The sequence below is a fragment of the Dama dama genome, chromosome 20 (assembly GCF_033118175.1).
Source record: "Dama dama isolate Ldn47 chromosome 20, ASM3311817v1, whole genome shotgun sequence".
Classification (NCBI taxonomy): domain Eukaryota; kingdom Metazoa; phylum Chordata; class Mammalia; order Artiodactyla; family Cervidae; genus Dama; species Dama dama.
In genome coordinates this window covers 83,487,896-83,506,348 of record NC_083700.1, presented here as the reverse complement: position 1 = coordinate 83,506,348, position 18,453 = coordinate 83,487,896, and the positions used below count along the sequence as shown (strand labels likewise).

General features: G+C 37.5%; 1 protein-coding gene across 1 annotated transcript in view; it reads left to right on the top strand.

Moving 5' to 3' along the window:
- Positions 1-539: 539 nt before the first annotated feature.
- HOOK1 (hook microtubule tethering protein 1) overlaps positions 540-18,453 on the top strand; it is a 63,355-nt gene continuing 45,441 nt past the window's right edge. The window contains exons 1-5 of the mRNA XM_061121745.1: positions 540-789; positions 5,773-5,858; positions 13,286-13,358; positions 16,047-16,097; positions 17,482-17,614. Of these exons, the coding sequence (XP_060977728.1) occupies positions 727-789; positions 5,773-5,858; positions 13,286-13,358; positions 16,047-16,097; positions 17,482-17,614 (406 nt within the window). The 5' untranslated portion in view covers positions 540-726. The remainder of the gene's footprint in view (positions 790-5,772; positions 5,859-13,285; positions 13,359-16,046; positions 16,098-17,481; positions 17,615-18,453) is intronic.

The window sequence follows — 18,453 nt, the reverse complement described above, 5'->3', positions numbered from 1 at the left end:
GGTGTAGCCAGGAGCTGCCCTATTCGCATGGAGGCGGGAAGATGCCTGGAGTTTCTCCTACACATTCCTAGGCCCCCGTGGCCACTTCTGCCCTTTGTGCTACGCGATCGTCGACCTCACTAACTCCCCATCGCGCACGCGCACTCACTGCCCCCCGCCCTAACTGCACCTGCCAGGTCATAAACCCATTCCCACCCGCCCCAGCTCTCACTAGAAGGCTCAGTCTTGTCTCACGTTGATTGGTCGAAATCCAAGAGGGTGCGTCCAATCAGCAATCCCTCCTGCTCAACCAATTCCCGCTCTTCCCGCCCCCTCCCCGCCCCACCCGTCCCTCTCAGGCACCTATCTTCTTTGTGACTGGTGCGCGCCCAGGTCACTCAGTGCGGCAGGCAGAGGTGTGCCGGAGTAGGAAGGAGGGGCGGGAGGAGGGCGGGGAGGGGAGGGGAGGGGAGGGGAGGGGAGGGGGCGGGGCTCAGGTGCCGTACGGCGCGGTCCGGGCTAGAAGCGGGAGTGGGCGAACTGCGGAGCGGGGCGGGGGCAGCGACGAGGAGGGCGTTACGCCGGCGACGTCGGCCGCGCGAGGCTTCGCGCGTGAGCGGCGAGGGCACTGGGCCTGGCTACCGAGCTTTCCTGGCGGGCGAGCAGGTCCTCGACGCCGGCTCCTGGGGGAGCGCGGGGAGGAGGGAGGTGTCGGCGTCAGCGGTGTAGTCGACGGCGGTCCTGGCCATGGAAGAGACGCAGCCGCTTCCGCAGTCCGAGCTGCCGCTGTGCGACAGCCTCATCATCTGGGTGAGTGCGAGGGGGCGAGGGGGGCCGAGGGGCCGCGGCGAGCTCCTGGGGCAGGGGGGTGCCTGGTTCTCTCAGGTGAGCCAGCGGCGGAGCGAGGGTCACCTGCGCCCCGGACTCCGCGCATTGCCCTCCGCGTCTCCGGTCGCCCTTGACCTCGAGAGTGCCACCTGCGGGTCGCGGGGCAGGTGTGCGTAGGTGAGTGAGTGTGTGTACGTGTGTGTCTGTCTTCGAGAGGGGGAGTGGGGAGGGTAAAAGGAGCTGCGGGTGGGGGTGGGGGAGCGGGAAGGAGGACACTCGTCTTACCGCCCTGATCATGCTCCTGACAGCTGTGGCGGGAGCCCAGCGCCCATCCGTTTACTCCCCGCTGGGCCATTTGCTCCCCCCTGCTCTGCGCCCAGGCCCTAGACTTTCTGGACCACCGACACCCTTGCCTTCCGTCTGCAGAACAGCTTTCTCATAGAGACCTTTATGCTACTTTTGAGTGAAGACCCCCCCTCTGAAACCTCCCTCCCACTGCAACAACCTAGCTCTAATTTGGACGCAGGTGGCAAAGAAGTGGTTTTAGTTCATGCGTCAGGGCTTCTCCCGGACCCCAGGACATCCGTTTTTGTAGAAGCCTTTTAGAAGAGATGTTTCCACGTACATATATACTGCGTGGATCAAAAGATATATTGGGAGTGGGGCGCTCGTATTCTCTCTTTCTCACTGGTTCCCCTCCTCTTCCAATGGACAAGCATTTTCTTTAAAGAAAAAAAAAAAACTTGGCATTTTCGTTTGCACTTTATCCGCACTTGGCAGTCCTATTAATTTATGTTGCGTTTGGACAGACAGGATCTGTCCTCAGTATTGTGATCAACAGAAGTGTCTCACCTTTTGGAAGTGCTTAGCGATCGGAGAGAGCTGACATTCAGGTGTGGCTTCTAATCCATATTGGGCAAGTTTGACGCTCCATGGTCCACAAGGTGCAGTCAGTGATGCTCACCCCTAAAGCAGTTGTTTAGTTTTGTGTCGCGGAGTGTGTGTAGAATGGAATGTAAACAGACTAGATTAGGAGGCAGTAATTGATGAGTTTCTCTAGCTCTCAATGCATGTAATTCAAAAGAATGAGAAATCAGGGAACGTTTCTGGCAGTATGTGAAGTCTCTTGTAAATAACCACAATGTAAAGCTACCTTTACACTTTGGAGGTAAATAGTTTTTGCTCCAAGTAAAATGCAAGCATCTGGAGTTTCTGAGTTAAAAGCAATTAGCTGACCATTCACCCGCATTTTCACTTAAACTTAGTATGGGATTTAGATGCCATATTTAAGGTTGTCATGAAACAAGTCAGTTACTTCTAATGGTGTGGGTTAGTAAATGACTAATTAAAGGGTGTTTCCTAATCTGTTGCATTGTTGCTCTAAACATCTGACTTATATAGTAAACTTAGTCTTTATGATGTCATTGACTTATATGAGGGTTGGTGGTGAAGTATAAGATTTTCATGAATTTTATTTAAAATATTTCGTGACTATATCCATTCTTTTAATCAGTATTAATAGTGAAGTTCCTACTTTGTATAAGACACTGAGGAAGAAGGATATCAAGAATAATCAAAGAATCTTCTATTGTAATTGGTGTGGTAGGTAGATCTGTATTTTTTATAATGGAAGGCAAAATTCCTTAAAAACAGTCAAATTTTTATTTTTTTTCAGCCATGCCGTTCAGCATATAGGATCTTTGTTCCCCCATCAGGGATGGGATTGAACCCATGCCCCCTGCATTGGGAGTGCAGAGTGTTAACCACTAGACCTCCAGGGAAGTCCCATGTAAAAAAATTATTTAAAACATAAGGAATGATAATAGATTACAGAGTATAATCGGTTGTTTGCTTCTCCAGTTCTCTCTCAGGCTGCTGAAACACTATGGAGAAAATGGAATTAATGTGCAGACTGTTGCCTCTCAAATGCTGCTATAGCTAAATCCTCCTGTTTGCATACCCAGCCCAGCTTTATTATTAAGATTAACCATACAGTTCCTCTCATGTTGCTCTTTGCAAACCTTAATCAGTATCCTGTTTGAGCCCCAACCCTTCTCCCCATCAGGAAAGTGACCTCCTTCTTATCTTTGGCTCTGGCTCTAGATCCACACTTTCCACCTTGTCTAAAACTTTGCTCTGTCATTTATCACCTCTAGTATCTATTTTTTCCTTTCCGTTAGCTCCTTCCTCACTACATGTAAACTTACTCAAATCTTCCCTCTCCTAAAGAGGAAAAACAGAAAACCATCACTCTCTATTGAACCACACTGTATCCCCCCACTTTCCTTCAGTCATATTTCTTTCATTTTTAAATACTCATCCTTTATACTTTTTGAACTTTTATTTACATCTCAGCCCACTGCACTTGAGTTCTTTTCTCTAAGGCCTTCTCATACTGGGTTTGGCAAACTGGAAACTTATATTATCCTTATGTTAATTGGTGGTTCCTTTGTGAAATTATCTTCTGCCTTAGTTTCGTGGGTTCTTGCCTCTAGGCTTTTCTTTACTTCTTTGGATGATTCTCAGAGACCTTTGCTGGTTGTCCGCCATGTCACTGTAAGTGTTCGCTTACCTCCCCAATTTTCTACAAGCTACCCTCATGCCTTGCTTCTCTGTGCTCCCATGCTGCGTTGACTTTCTTTAGGAAGATAAGCATTTGTGTGGGGTTTTTTGGTTTTTTTTGTTTATTTGTTTGTTTTTATTTGTAAATGCATCACAGCTTTTTAACTTCTCTTTCCTCTACTTTGAAATATCCTTCTTCTAGTTCTTTCAGTGGCTGATTGACTTCTTACCTTTCATTTCTTGGGTCTGGTGTCATCTTTCAGAGACACGCTGTGACCGTGAGTACCCTACTCATATCCCGTTGTAACCTGTTAACCCCTTTTTGTTGTGTCTGTAAACACTTAACATTTTCTGAAGTCATCTTGTTTGCACTTTGGGGACGGAGCCCTTGCCTGACCTGTTTTCGGTTCTGTCCCCAGGAACAAAAACTGACTAGGATTTCTAGTACAACATTGAATCAAGGTGATTATAGTAAATATCCTAGTCTTGGTCCTGATCTCGAAGACTAATATTTCACCATTGATTATTTCACCATTAAGTACCTGGGATACATTTTTAACTGTTTCATAGAGGATTGATGTATTACGGTAACTCATTACAGTTACATTACGGTAACTCATCTCGGCATCCCAGGTTATCACAAAGACCATTTCCGGAGCCTTCTCACTGACACAGGCATAACGCTGTTCTTTCATTCTCTTGTCACTCTTACTGCTATCCACAACATACTAAGGATGTCTCTCCCTTGTTACTCTTCAGTGATTCTTCATCATCCAGAGCAGTAGTTCTAAACAAATGAGGTGAATAACAATCACTGGGGGATTTTCTGATTTGTCTGGAGTTTCTGATACATGTTGTCTTAGACTCCACACTTTGAGAAACCCTGACTCACAGCTAATGTGCAAACAGCTTGAATTTGTACCATGTGCTAGACACAGATCTAAGTACACTGTGTTTGCTAATTTATTTAATTCTCACAACCATCTTGTGAGGTAGAAACTATTCTGCTGTTTCCCCATAATATAGATAATACCCTGAAGGTGAATTCCAAGTTTCTTACCATGGCCCTTCCCTGTGCCCCTTGGTTGTCCTCCTTAGCACTGAAATGCATAGAAATCCAGCAATACTAAACTGTGTGTTACCTAAAAATACCATTTCTTTTCTTGTATTTGTACTCTTGCCATGTTGCTATCTCCTAAAGCTTCCTTCTCCTGGTCCTTTCTATACTCAAGACCATCCCTTGGAATCATCTCTAAGAAGTCTTTCCTAGTACACACCCTAATTAGATTAGCTGGCTGTTACACACTTCAGAACATTACTACTCCCATACTGCCGTCATGGGAGTAGTAGTGGCATCTTTTAGAAATAATTGTGTCTTTTTCTCCTCTCCTTAATTCTCAATTGAAGCTGCTTAAATGTGGAAACCTGGTAATGTTCCCTTATAATTCCACCTTATACTACAGTGCCCTACGTACAGTAGAAAGCTCAGTAAAGTATCTTTGTGCTTTGAAAGTAACTGTGGCTCGATTTCGTTTCTGTCAATCTTCCTTGTTGTATTAGGATAATAGAGACAGATTTCTAGAACCTCAAAATACAGCAACCACTAAAGGTGTTTTATGGTGGTAAACTAAGGAATTATAATTGAATGATTGCATAGTAAAGGAGATGAACAAGTGTGGGAAAAGGGAATCATAGTATATTTAATTTAAGATCTTTGCAGATTGAGATTGGATTTCTAGAAAATATATAATCCATTTTAGCTCTGTTGTAATTTGCTTTTAAATAATTCCTCTGTCTTGTATTTACCTATTAGAAAGAGCTGCCACCATTTCACTTCTCTTCAAAATATACATGAATGTTTAACAGAGATTTGGAAAGTTAGTAGTGCCTGACACCGAACTAGATAGAAACAACTTGATGTGGTAGGTGGGCCTGGGCTGTTCATGCTCTAAGGATAACTGTTGGGAGCAGGCAGAAGTCTTCCCGCTCAGTGATAAACTAAGAGTGTTAAACTTGACATTTCTAGCCTTTGTTTTCCTAGCAAGTGGTATGAATTAAATTTTAACTTGCAGATATTAGGTTATTTTAAAGTTCTTTTCCTGATGTTATTCTCCTAAAAATTGACAAAACACAAAGTATGACTCTCTTAAGAGTTCTACATGTATTTTTCAGAAATTCTGAAGTATTTCATATATGACATCAATTATCTGAATATGTTAGGTATAATATTCAGTGGTTTTATGAAATGTTAAGTGTTTATTCTTATAAAAATACAACACAGTTATAGAAACTTATTAGTATAGTTTCCTTTGTTTGGCAGAGAGTGTTCTCTCTAGTGTTCATTTTTGTATATAAATTTAGTGGAGTGAGGAGTTGACATAAACTTGCTTTATGTCATTTTAGCTGCAGACATTCAATACTGCTGCACCCTGTCAGGATGTCAAACAGCTGACTAGTGGAGTTGCCATGGCACAAGTTCTTCATCAAATGTAAGTATTGTTTCAGATTCTTCCTAAAATACTTATACCATAAGGCTGTTGAAACTTGGTCCTTTTTATTGCTGACAGGCGTATGGTATCAAGGTATTCATGCATCTAGGGGACAAAAAATTTTACCATCTGATTATTTCTTGCTTATTCATAGAGATACAGCTTAATTAAATTACCAATCAGGATTCTTATCTATTCAAGAGAGGTTTAATTTTAAACTTGTTTTGGTCATATTCACAAGTTATAGTTACTAGGAGAGAAGCAGGTTGAATGAGTGATGTAATTTCTTACAATGTTTTCTCCAGTTATACTGTTGTCATTTTAAGGTATCAATGCTTAGAGACTATTGTTTTTTAGATAATTGAAGCATGAAATACTGGTTTTAGACAAAAATATTACATTTAAAATTTATATTTGAATTAATAATAGTAATTGTATGAATCCACCAGTACTGAAATGTTCTATAAATGAAATTTTAGCTCACAAATGCTAGGGAACCTTACCTAGTAAAGAGATTCTGTTTGGGTTGGGCCCGTTTTAAATAATTATACAACATCAAAAGAGCCTTAATCCATTATTTCACCATTTTTGCCAAGCATTGGAAGAGGATTAGGGTTATAATATCTGCAGTATGAACTGTACCCTTAATAAGACAAAGAGGGCCAATGCTATAGTCATAATTTATTAATTGTCATATTGATTTTATATTAGCTGACATTCATGATACTATATCTTCAATGAATCCTATCTCTGCTACATGGCTTTAGATGTCAGAAATTGTTTAATTATTGCCATCATTTTTGTAAAGGTTTTTTTTATGATTGACTCTGGAAAATGCTTTAGCAAAAAATGGGTTAGCAGAAATTCTTTACCATTGTTAAAAAAACAACTCAAACGATATCATAATCTTAGTTACTTTGAATCTTTAAAATGATCTAATTTGAATAGACAGATTTTATGGTTAACTCAAAATTAACGCTTTAAAAGATAAATTTAGCATGTTAACATTTTTTTTTTTGGCAGTCTTTCTGAAGTATGCCTTACTTCCCTGCTTTCTTAAAAATGTTTCTTAATTATTTTATTTTTACCGTGATTGGTTTTAAAGTGATTTAATTTGTCCAAACTAAGAATTGGGCTTCCCAGGTGGTGCTAGTGGTAAAGAACCCACCTGCCAGTGCAGGAGATATAAGAGACACTGGTTCAATCCCTGGGTCGGGAAGATCCCCTGGAGAAGGGAATGGCAACCCACTCCAGTATTCTTGCCTGGAGTATCCCATGGATACAGGAGCCTGGCAGGCTACAGTCCATAGGGTCAGAAAGAATTGGACACAACTGAAGCAACTTAGCTTGCACACAAGAATTGTGAACATGGTCTTGTTGATTTGGTAAATTCATCATTGTTTTAATGTACAGTCTGGCCTTTTCTCATTGTTGTGGATGTTGGTGTAGATATAGCTATCTTGTGGTTGGCATAGATGTAAGGCTGATGAACGTTCACTTATTTCGATATCCAAAAATGTTATTTATATGTACTGAAGCGTCTTTCATAGCTTTACACCACAACATAGTAGATGAGAGCTGTTTTTACCATTATATAATGATATACAAATGGCTCTTTGACCTCCTATATACCAGTTCTATACCTGATGTTTAGAGTAGGGTCAGGTCAATTTTAGTTAAACTGTATCCTTTATCACCAACTCATTTTTACATACTGTGTTGGATTCTGTTGTTATTGCTGATTCTGTCTCTCCAGTTTTTCTCTTTTTATTCTCTTTTGTCTCTTACCATCTTCTAATAGCTTTTCTGCAGGAATAATATGAGTGAACCAATCAGAAAGCTTTCTTTCTTCATAAAACAAATGACAGTGACCTAAAATTGGCCCTAAACCTCTTGTTTCATTTACTTGTTTTTGCATATACTTAGATGTGCAAACCTCCTTATCCTATAAGAACCAGTTTAAATTTATTTTTCTTTTGAACTTCCTTCCATTTTTGTAAACTTTTTAGAAGTCCGGTTCCAGACAGTGAAACTCACAGCATATGTTTTCCCTTAGTTGGGTCAGTGTATCATATTCCTGCTTTTAAAAAAAAAAAAAAGAAGCAAATTTTACTTTATTTCTTTGAACACTTCAAAGCACTTTATATATGTTCCAATTTATTATGTATTTCTTTGATGGCTGTTGTGACTCACATCAAAGTTGTTACTGAAAATGAGATGGGAAAGTTTGCTTTTTTAAGGAAATAGCAAAATCTAGTGAACAATTCTTTCATTAGTTACCTGAGGCGGATACACTTCTAAATAATACAGTCTTAAAAATCAATTCCCAAAGTATATGACTTAGACATGATGAGTCATGAAATTGTTGCTAGGATTCTACAGTTCTTTTTTTGTTATCTTTTGTCCGAATACATAATGTATATCTCTTTTTTAAATGCAGGAACTGTTGCTATTTTAAAGACACATGGGAGAAAACCTGTAACTACAACTGTATTCATTTCTTGGGATTTTTGTAACAAAGTGCAACAGATTATGTTGCTTAAAACAACAAAAATATCTTCTTTAGCGTTCAGGAGTTTACAAGTCCTATATCAAGGTATTAGCTGGACCATGCTCCCTTCAAAACCTCTAGGTCAGGATCCTACCTTGATGTTTCTAGTCTTTGGGTCTCCAGGCATCCCTTAGTTTGAGGCATCGTAACTCTAATCTGTGTCTCTGTCTTCACATGCTGTCTTCCCTCTGTGTTTCTTCTCCTTTTCATAGAAGGACACCAGTCATAAAGGATTAGGATCCACTCTAATTTAGTGTGACCTTAAACTTGATTACATCTTAACTTGATTATGTCTGCACACACCCTATTTCCAAATAAGGTTATGTTCATAGGTAGTAAGGGTTAGGCCTTGAACACATCTTTTGGGGGGCTGTAATTCAACTGTAATTAACAGCTATAAATAGTGCATACTACTTTCCTAAATGGAAAGACTTAGCTTTGTTACTTTATGCACCACATAACTTTTCTGTTTTTTTCTGTTGTCTTTGACTAGACATTTTTACAAGAGAGAAAAGAATAATACAGAATGTAGAATATCCAGGGAAACCTTTAAGTATCATGTACAAATTATTTGTTTATTCATTTATTCAGAATATATTTGAGCATTTAAAGTAATCATGGTAGCCAACATATGAGTGTTTATTAAATGTAAGACATTATATACCCTATACATGTGGTAGTTCATTTAATTTTTACTGTTTTGTGAGAGGCATTATTTTTATCCTCAACTAATAGGTGAGGAAACAGAGGTTTATAAAGGTGAAATGACTTAAGTAAAGTCAAATAATGAATAAAAATAGCAAAGTCCAGACTTTTATTACTTTGGCCTGACTCAAGCCAGTACCTGTGGTCAGCTATAATCATTGCAGCCTAGCATCTTGAACCCCTCCTGATAGATTTTTACTTTGAAGTCTTAATAAATGAGAGACCAGATGTGCATGTCAAAGTACTGACAATTTGATATGTTAAATGCACAAGACCTTTTGATTACTTAAGAGGAATGTTTTCAGGGTGTCCACTGAAGCAACAAAATGATGTTGTGTCTAGTAGCAATAGGCATTAATTACTACCTATATTTAGTTGATAGAATTGTGAAGACAAATACCATGGATGGAGTTAAAAATAATCATATAGTGTTTCTTACTAGGTTTTATTAGAAAACAGTTGGACCACATTTCACTGTCTTGTGTTTCCTTGTTTGGTATCTCTTAAGTTTCATTGAAGTTCTGGGAAATACTTGAAAAATGGAGCTAATTGTTGGAGCTAAGTGTCTAGTTAAGGCTTGTAGATGTGGCAATGCAGAAAAAGTTAAAGAAGGATATATATCCTGAAAGTTCTGAAGTTGAATATCAAGTTTAATAGGGGGAAAGGTTGGCTGTTGTTATAATTGTTTGAGAAAGATGAATTTGTTTATAAGAAAGAAAACAAGAGATAGACTTTTATGGAAGGGTTAGAAAGTGTTTCTAAGACTATCATGGACTGAAAGGTTGTGTCCCTTTAAAATCCTGTGTTGAAGTTCTTAACTCCTAGTATAGCTATATTGGAGATAGGGCCTTTCAGGAAGTAATTAAAGTTCAACGAGGTCATAAGAGTAGGGAGACATGATCCAGTAGTAAGTATTGAACTCCTTATAAGAGGAGAATTTGGAGGCCTCCCTCTCTATAAACATACAAAGATGAGGTCATGTGAACACACTGCATGATGGTAGCACCTAGGATCTCAGAATGAAATCTGCCTTGCTAGCATCCTGATCTGTGACTTCCACCCTCTAGAACTGTGAGGAATAAATTTCTGTTGTTTAAACCAGCCAACCTGTGGTATTTTGCTGTAGCAGTCTGAGCAGACCCTTAAGACATAGGGCTAAAGTTGATTTGAGATGGGAAGGAAGACAAGTAGGAATGCAAGACAAAAGGAGGAAATACTGAAAGAGGTTGTCTCTAGATCCATTTTCTAAAGGTAATTATTTATGATGGAACTACAGAATCATATATGAAGATTTTTTTGGAGTCAGTTAGAAGACTGGTGTAGTATCTCCAAAGAAATAGAATAAGATGTGTATATATACAATACACTGCACACACACACACACACACACACACACACACATGAGGGATTAGAGAGAGAGTTAAGAAATTGGCTCATGTCCTTATGCAGCCTGGGAATTCCAAAATCCAGAGTAGGTAGACCAGTAGGCTGGAAGTCTAGGGAGGAGTTGATGTTATAACTAGAGTTGACAGGCATCTACTATTAAAAGCAGAGTTCGCTCTTTTTCAGGGGAAATCAGTCTTTTTCTTTAGGCCTTCAACTGATTGGATGAGCCACATTTTGGAGGGTAATCAGCTTTACTGTAAGTCTACTGATTTAAATGTTAATCTCATCCCAAAGACATCTTCACTACAATATCCAAACATATTTGACCAAATTTATGGGTACCAGGGTTCTGCCAAATTGACACACAAAATTAACTATCACAATTAGCATACCTTTTTAACTTAATGTTGAAAATTTTTACTCAACTAAAAAATTCAGTCTTTTCAGGTAAATACCTGGTTAGAAATACATCATTTATACACTTAGCCAAGTTATTTTGGTAACTATAGCCTTAACATCTGAGAAAAGCCAAAAATAATTAACATTAATTTGCTCAAAAGAAAATGGTTGCAAATTCCAAGTAAGTGAATTGAAAATGATGAGACCATTTCCAGTTACTCCGGTCGGAAGAGACATCCTTCTTTTGTATTAGCACATTTGAGGCAGAATGATTTCTGAAAAGCAAGGCACTTTTTCAGCTTTGCATTTTTAAATTCAGGATACTGCCTTGGAAAGAACCCCTTTAATTTTTTCCCTCACTTTAGTTGGCTTATCTGTAAAGTTAAAATTTAGGCAAGACTTCTGAGACCTCTGCTAGCACTAATATTCTGTGATTTCTTGGTATTTGTTTACTCCTTAAAGCATTTATCACCTTCTTAGATGCTCTAGAGTAGGGGATGGCAACCCACTCCAGAGTATTCTTGCCTGGAGAATCCCATTGACAGAGGAGCCTGGCAGGCTACAGTCCATGGGGTCTCAAAGAGTCAGACATGACTGAGCGACTAACCCTTTCACTTCTTTAAGTATAGTTATTTGTGCTCTTTCAGTTCAGTTCAGCTCAGTCATGTCCGACTCTTTACGACCCCATGAACCACAGCACGCCATGCCTCCCTGTCCATCACCAATTCCCAGAATCCACCCAAACCTATTTCCTTCGAGTCGGTGATGCCATCCAACCATCTCATCCTCTGTTGTCCCCTTCTCCTCCTGCCCTCAATCTTTCCCAGCATCAGGGTCTTTTCCAGTGAGTCAGCTCTTTGCCTCAGGTGGCCGAAGTATTGGAGTTCCAGCTTCAACATCAGTCCTTCCAATGAACATCCAGGACTGATCTCCTTTAGGATGGACAGGTTGGATCTCCTTGCAGTCCAAGGGACTCTCAAGAGTCTTCGCCAACACCACAGTTCAAAAGCATCAATTCTTCTGCGCTCAGCTTTCTTTGTAGTCCAACTCTCACATCCATACATGAGCACTGGAAAAACCATAGCCTTGACTATACAGACCTTTGTTGGCAAAGTAATGTTTCTGTTTTTTAACATGCTGTCTAAGTTGGTCATAACTTCCCTTCCAAGGAGTAAGCATCTTTTAATTTCATGGCTGTAATCACATCTGCAGTGCTTTTGGAGCCCAGAAAAATAAAGTCAGCCACTGCTTACCCATCTATTTGCCATGAAGTGATGGGACCGGATACCATGATCTTAGTTTTCTGAATGTTGAGCTTTTAGGCCAACTTTTTCACTCTCCTCTTTCGCTTTCATCAAGAGGCTCTTTAGTTCTTCTCCACTTTCTGCCATAAGGGTGCTCTTTACTTTCTACCTTTAATAGCTATTTCTCTTAGGAGGATAGTAAATTATTCATCTTTATATTAATCTCACTCAATTTTTTACTCAGAATAAGCCTCCAAATATTATTTAGAATATAATCTTTTATTATAGTTGACTATTTTTAATCAGATGTTATTCTTCAAGGCCTTATTAAATACATAATAATTTGATATAGCAGCTTTGTCTTGGACTTCAGCGCCTATTTAGGGCTTAACAAATTTAATTCTAAACTTTGCTATGTAGTAGTGTCACTTAGGAGAAGGAAATGGCAACCCATTCCAGTGTTCTTGCCTGGCGAATCCCGTGGACAGAGGAGCCTGGAGGGCTGCTGTCCATAGGCTCGCACAGTCAGACACGGCTGAAGCGACTTAGCATTGCATGCATTGGAGAAGGAAATGGCAACCCACTCCAGTGTTCTTGCCTGGAGAATCCCAGGGACGGGGGAGCCTGGTGGGCTGCCGTCTATGGGGTCACACAGAGTCAGACACAACTAAAGTGACTTAGCAGCAGCAGTGTCCCTTAGGGCAAATTACTGTCTTATCCTCAGTTTACTAAAGGAGTAAGATTGGGGATCATAGACCCTTTACTAAGGTACTGTTATATTAAAAATGAAGTGATATGGAAAAACATTAGGCATGATGCTTGATGCGTAGTAGATACATTGTTTTATTTTTTTCCCTTTAGGATTAGGATTTTTACATCTACCTGCTACCAGGGTGCATGAGTATGAGTTATTTAGTAAATTTTGTTAAATTTGAAGATGTTAATGACTTAATTCATTTACTATGGAAATTCCAAAAGAAACCCGTAGGAATAACAAAAAATTCAGTGGGTTCATTTTAAATAATATTTACTGTTTTTAATGAGGACAGCCTGTAAGATGGAAAACAAATCTATCTGTTGATTAGATTTGGTATTTTCATGTCATACAAACATTTTAATGTTCATTTGTATTTTTGTTGTAGTGATGTAGCTTGGTTCGATGAATCTTGGTTAAGTCGAATTAAAGAAGATACTGGTGACAACTGGAGAATAAAGGTATGCAGAATGAATGTTAGATGTACATGATCCAAACAGTGGTTCTGAAATTAACACTAAGCTCAACTAAATCTTCTTTTTTAAATTAACTGAAGGGTGTATTTTGTTGTGTATGGTTTCAGTTTTGATAGTTACATGTGTTCTTATACCATCATAATCAGATATAGAACATTTTCATTAACCAAAAACATGTACCTGTTCCCCTTCCTAGTTAATCCTCACTCCTAAGTTGGCCCTGGATGGCCACAGATCTGCTTTTAGTCACTGTAGGTTTAATTTCTAGAAAGTGAAAGTTGCTCAGTCTTGTCTGACTCTTTGCAACCCCATGAACTATAGTCCATGTAATTCTCGAGGCCAGAATACTGGAGTGGGTAGCCTTTCCCTTCTCTAAGGGGTCTTCCCAACCCAGGAATCGAACCGGTGTATCCTACATTGCAGGCAGATTCTGTACCAGCTAAGCTATCAGGGAAACCCTTAATTTCTAGAGTTCATTATAAATGGAATTTGATAAATCTGGTTTGATTTTCCATTTTTTGAATTTTTTTTTCAAAAGAGTAGCTTTTGTTTTCTTTTTTGTTGATTTCCTTTCTGATCTTTATTATTTCCTTTCTTCTTTATGTCTGCACCTTTTTTTTGCTTCTTAAGGTGAAAGCTTCAGTGATATTTTCAGCACTTTTCCCTAATAGTAAGCATTGCCTTAGCCACATCCACACATTTTAACATACTGTGTTCTTATTTTCATTTCAAAATATTTGATAATTTCCCTTGTGATTTTTCTTTTGACCCCTGAGTAGATTAGAAATAAGTATTTCAGGTTCTAAATATTTGAGGATTTTCTATGTATCTTTTATTTATTAATTTATAAATTCCATTTGGTTTGAGAACATACTCTGAATTCTTTTACATTTACTGAGACTTATTTTGTGACATAATATATAGTCTGTCTTGGTGAATATTCCATGTACATTTGAAAATAACATACATTCTGCATTTCTACAACTATGGGTTATTTCAGCTTCTTTGATAGTACTGTTTACATCTTTTATATCTTTATTGATTTTCTGTCTGATTATTCTGTCAGTTAAGGGAGGAGGAGTTTTCAAATCATTAATGATGATTGTAGATTTTTCAGTTTCTCCTTTCAGATCTGCAAATATTTTAATCATGTAATTTGAATCTATGTTATATGGTTTATATACGTTAGTTTTTTTATGTCTTGTTGATGAGTGAATCTACTTATCATTATGAAATGACTTTCTTTATCCTGGTAATATTTTCTGTTTGGAAGTATAATTTGTCCACTACTGATATAACCACTTTTGTTATGATTTTTTTTGCCTGTTGTCTTTTTCTTTTCTTTAGTCTCTCTCTGTTTATATTGAAAATGCTATAGATACCTAATAGGTCTTGCTTTTTAAAAAATCCATTAACAGTCTCTTTTATTTAGTTTTTTTTTTTTAATAAATCACTAGCTCTCTTATATTCCTGCTATTTAAATCCTTGAACATTTTAAACTAGCAATTTTAATATTTTGTCTTCTAATTCTTTCATCGCTCATTTTTGGGCTTGTTTCTATTGACTGTGGTTTCTCCTAATTATAGTTCACATATTCCTGCTTCTTCATGTGTGTAGTAGTTTTTTATTGGATGCTAGATAGTGTGAATTTTCTTATTGAGTGCTGGGTTTTTTGTATTCCTTTAAAGAGTGTTGGATTTTGTTCTTACAGGCAGTTAAGATACTTGTGAATCAGTTTGATTCTTTCATGGTTTGTGGAGGTGGAAGGCAGATCTAGAGTTATTTTCTCCTCTTGGACTATTAGACTCAGTACTAAGTTGTGACCTTTTTGAGGTCTTTATTGAATGCTTATCTATATTAACCTGGTCATGGTCTCTTCACTCTGACTGGTGAGACTTTCAACTGTTTCTGGCCCTGTGCAACCTTCAGGAATTGTTCAGTTTATAGTTCCCTGGATTGTTGTTTCCTTGGAAATTATTTTTGTTTAATCTCATAGAGTTTCACCCATGTACGTGCAAATTATTGTTCAGCCAAAGAGTCAAAGGAACTACTATGCAGATTTCTGGAGCTCTTTCTTTCCATAGCTCTCACCTCTTCATTTATCTACTCTGCAAATCCCAACTACCTTGACCTTCCTGAACTTCTGATGTCTATCTTCTCAAATCCACTGAAACGTCAGTCTTTGTTTCGTTTTCACCTCCCTATGCCATGGTATGAAAATTGCCTCTAGAGACAAATCTTAGACTAGTATAGGGCTCACCTTTTTTGTTTTTCTTCTCTCTGCAATCAGAGTTCTATATTGTCTTTTGGCTAAGCTTGAAGATAATATTCCTGTTTTCTAGTTGTTACTCATGACTAAAGGTGGACATGCTCATAGCTAAGTTTTCTAAGTTAGTACTTGCATTCTAACTTAGCCACAACTTAGTTGTGGCTCATTTTAAATAGAATCACTGTGGTTAAACTATGTAAGCAGTAAAACATTTTTTCTTCAATAAAACTCTGAATAAAGCTTTGATGTTTAAAAATTACCATGTACTTTATTTGTAGAACTCTAATACATATTTTTGTTGTCCTTTTTATTGGGAAGTTTTTATTGTCTTTCACCTTGACATGCGTTTTCTTTCATTATTAATTTTAAATGATTTATTTAATCCTTATTTTTTCTTCTGTTAGGCTAGTAATTTAAAGAAGGTACTTCAAGGAATTATGAGTTACTACAATGAGGTATGAAAATCATCTGGCTGTTTAAATATAAAATACTTTGTGATAATTATATTTACAATGAAAAATGACTTGCTTTTAGTTTATAACATTTTGCGATGTATAATTCATAATTGAAAGATTTTTTCTCAATTTTTAGTACACTCAAATTTTGTGAACATAAAAGGGCTAGAACTTAATATATTGACTTGTAAAATAATGTTTATATGTTGCTACTCTTTAAGTTGATTATTTTCTCAGATAAAATTGCTTACATCTTTATATAATTTGATCTTATATAATAAGATCTATAAAGTAGATCTTATAATTAAATTGAAGTACTTTTCTGTTTAAAGTATTATTCTGATGTTTCTTTCCAGTGTAAACAACAGCAAAGCTACACTATGAAATTATGCTTGTGCAAGTGAATTGAGGAAGAATGCAAAATAAAAGTAGTATTAAAGTCACCTTAGATATTACATTATTCAAGTACTTTGTTTTTCTTATTCAGCATTATAAGAAATTCTCTAGTAGGATTATTTGATATTAGAAGGTTAATTGCTTAATGTGTGAAAGCTTTTGGTCTGGTTTTGCAGTTAAAGAATTATTTTTTTTAAATTTTTGTACAATTGAACTTGTTTCGTCCAAGTAATTTTAGAACTAAAATTTTTCAATTCACTAATGCCTAAAACTCATTTTGAAGTTTTGTTTGTTTTTTGTCTTTTTAATGCCAAGAATACTTTTTAGTAATTTGAAGAAAACAGTCTTGGGAATTCCCTGGCGGTTCAGTGATAGAACTTGGCACTTTCACTCCCAGGGCACTGGTTCAGTCCCTGGTTGGGAAATTAAGATCCCACAAGCCATGTGGCACAACAAAAAAATAGAATGAAAGTTGTTCGGTCTCTAAGTTGTGTCGCACTCTGCGATCCTGTGGACACCATGCAGAAAAATTATAGGGCCAGCAAAGATTAATCGTTTAAATCTGTTATTTATTTGTCAAAGTGTGACAGTTTAATTTGTGTTTCTCTGTTCATTGAGACTGTATCAAAATATTTTGAATATTCTTTGACTTAACATAAATCTGTTTATTTTTTATGGAAAGGCATAAATTTTATCATAATAGATCAGGCCAGGGGCTTCTTAAACGATTCCTCTCTCTGACAGCGGGGTAAAATGATACTTGGTATAAAACCATGTTAGTTGCATTTGGTTGGTTCTCAAAATTTTAGGAGCTTGCTTGAACTTTGCTAACTGTTTTAGTCAATAATTGTGGTTTTGTCATTTGTTAATTTATCTGAATCATTTCATGAACCTATTTATAGAATTTATCTTCCTTATAACAACTAAATGTAGTCTCTTCTCTGTAGCCTACATAAGTGAGTGATCTAATTTATTTTTAACACTGCAGTTTTTGGGGCAACAGATTTCTGAAGAACTTATCCCTGATTTAAACCAGATAACTGAATGTTCAGATTCTGTGGAGCTTGGGAGATTGCTCCAGCTTATTTTAGGTTGTGCTGTCAACTGTGAAAAGAAACAAGGTAAGTGAGTTTCAATTATTTGAGGATATCTACTTTCTAGAAACAACCTACATTGCTTATAAGAAATAGCATAATAATGTACTGTTGAGGGTTGGCAGAAGGCCAGAGGTTCTGAATTCAAGCACAGCTCTGCCATTAAAAAGCCACAGATCTTCTGTATCCTAATTATATTTCTGGATTCTGAGATTCATATTCAGTGGCTAAATAAAATGTACTTTAATTAGCTTAATTTAATCAGTGCTTAGGACTTAGTGGGTATTCAATAAAAATTGTCTTTATTCATTTGATAAGCTTTCTCTTTCACATACAGACCCTTATGTTGGTTCAGATTTTCATAAATGATTATACAGCTGCTAAATTATAATCCAGGCTTCTTCAGGTGATATTCTGCTATTTTCAGAAGAATGCCTCCAGTGTGTCCTCCAGATAAGCAGTCTGATGATATAAATGGAATTGAGGACTATATTAATATATCTGAACACAGTAATCCATATCCAGCTGAATACTAAAAGAGTGTTTTTGGTTGAAAGTAATGAGTAAAATGATGAACTGAACAGACCATCTACTTCTCTCAGGAGCTTGCATCAGTCTGGGTGATGAGATTTTTGATCCTCATGTTTTTTGCATGACTCATCCAAAACTGGCTTTAGGACATCACCTTTTTAAGAGGATGTTGGGTGCTAAAGTTTGTAAAATACTTTAAGTCAGAACCTTAGAAAATATTCAGTGTTATCTAACTAATGAAGAGAGCACATAAGACAAGATAAATTCAGTAAGAATTAATTCAGGAAGGAGAAAAATAAAATTATGAAATCAGCTATAGTTTATCAATAAAAAAA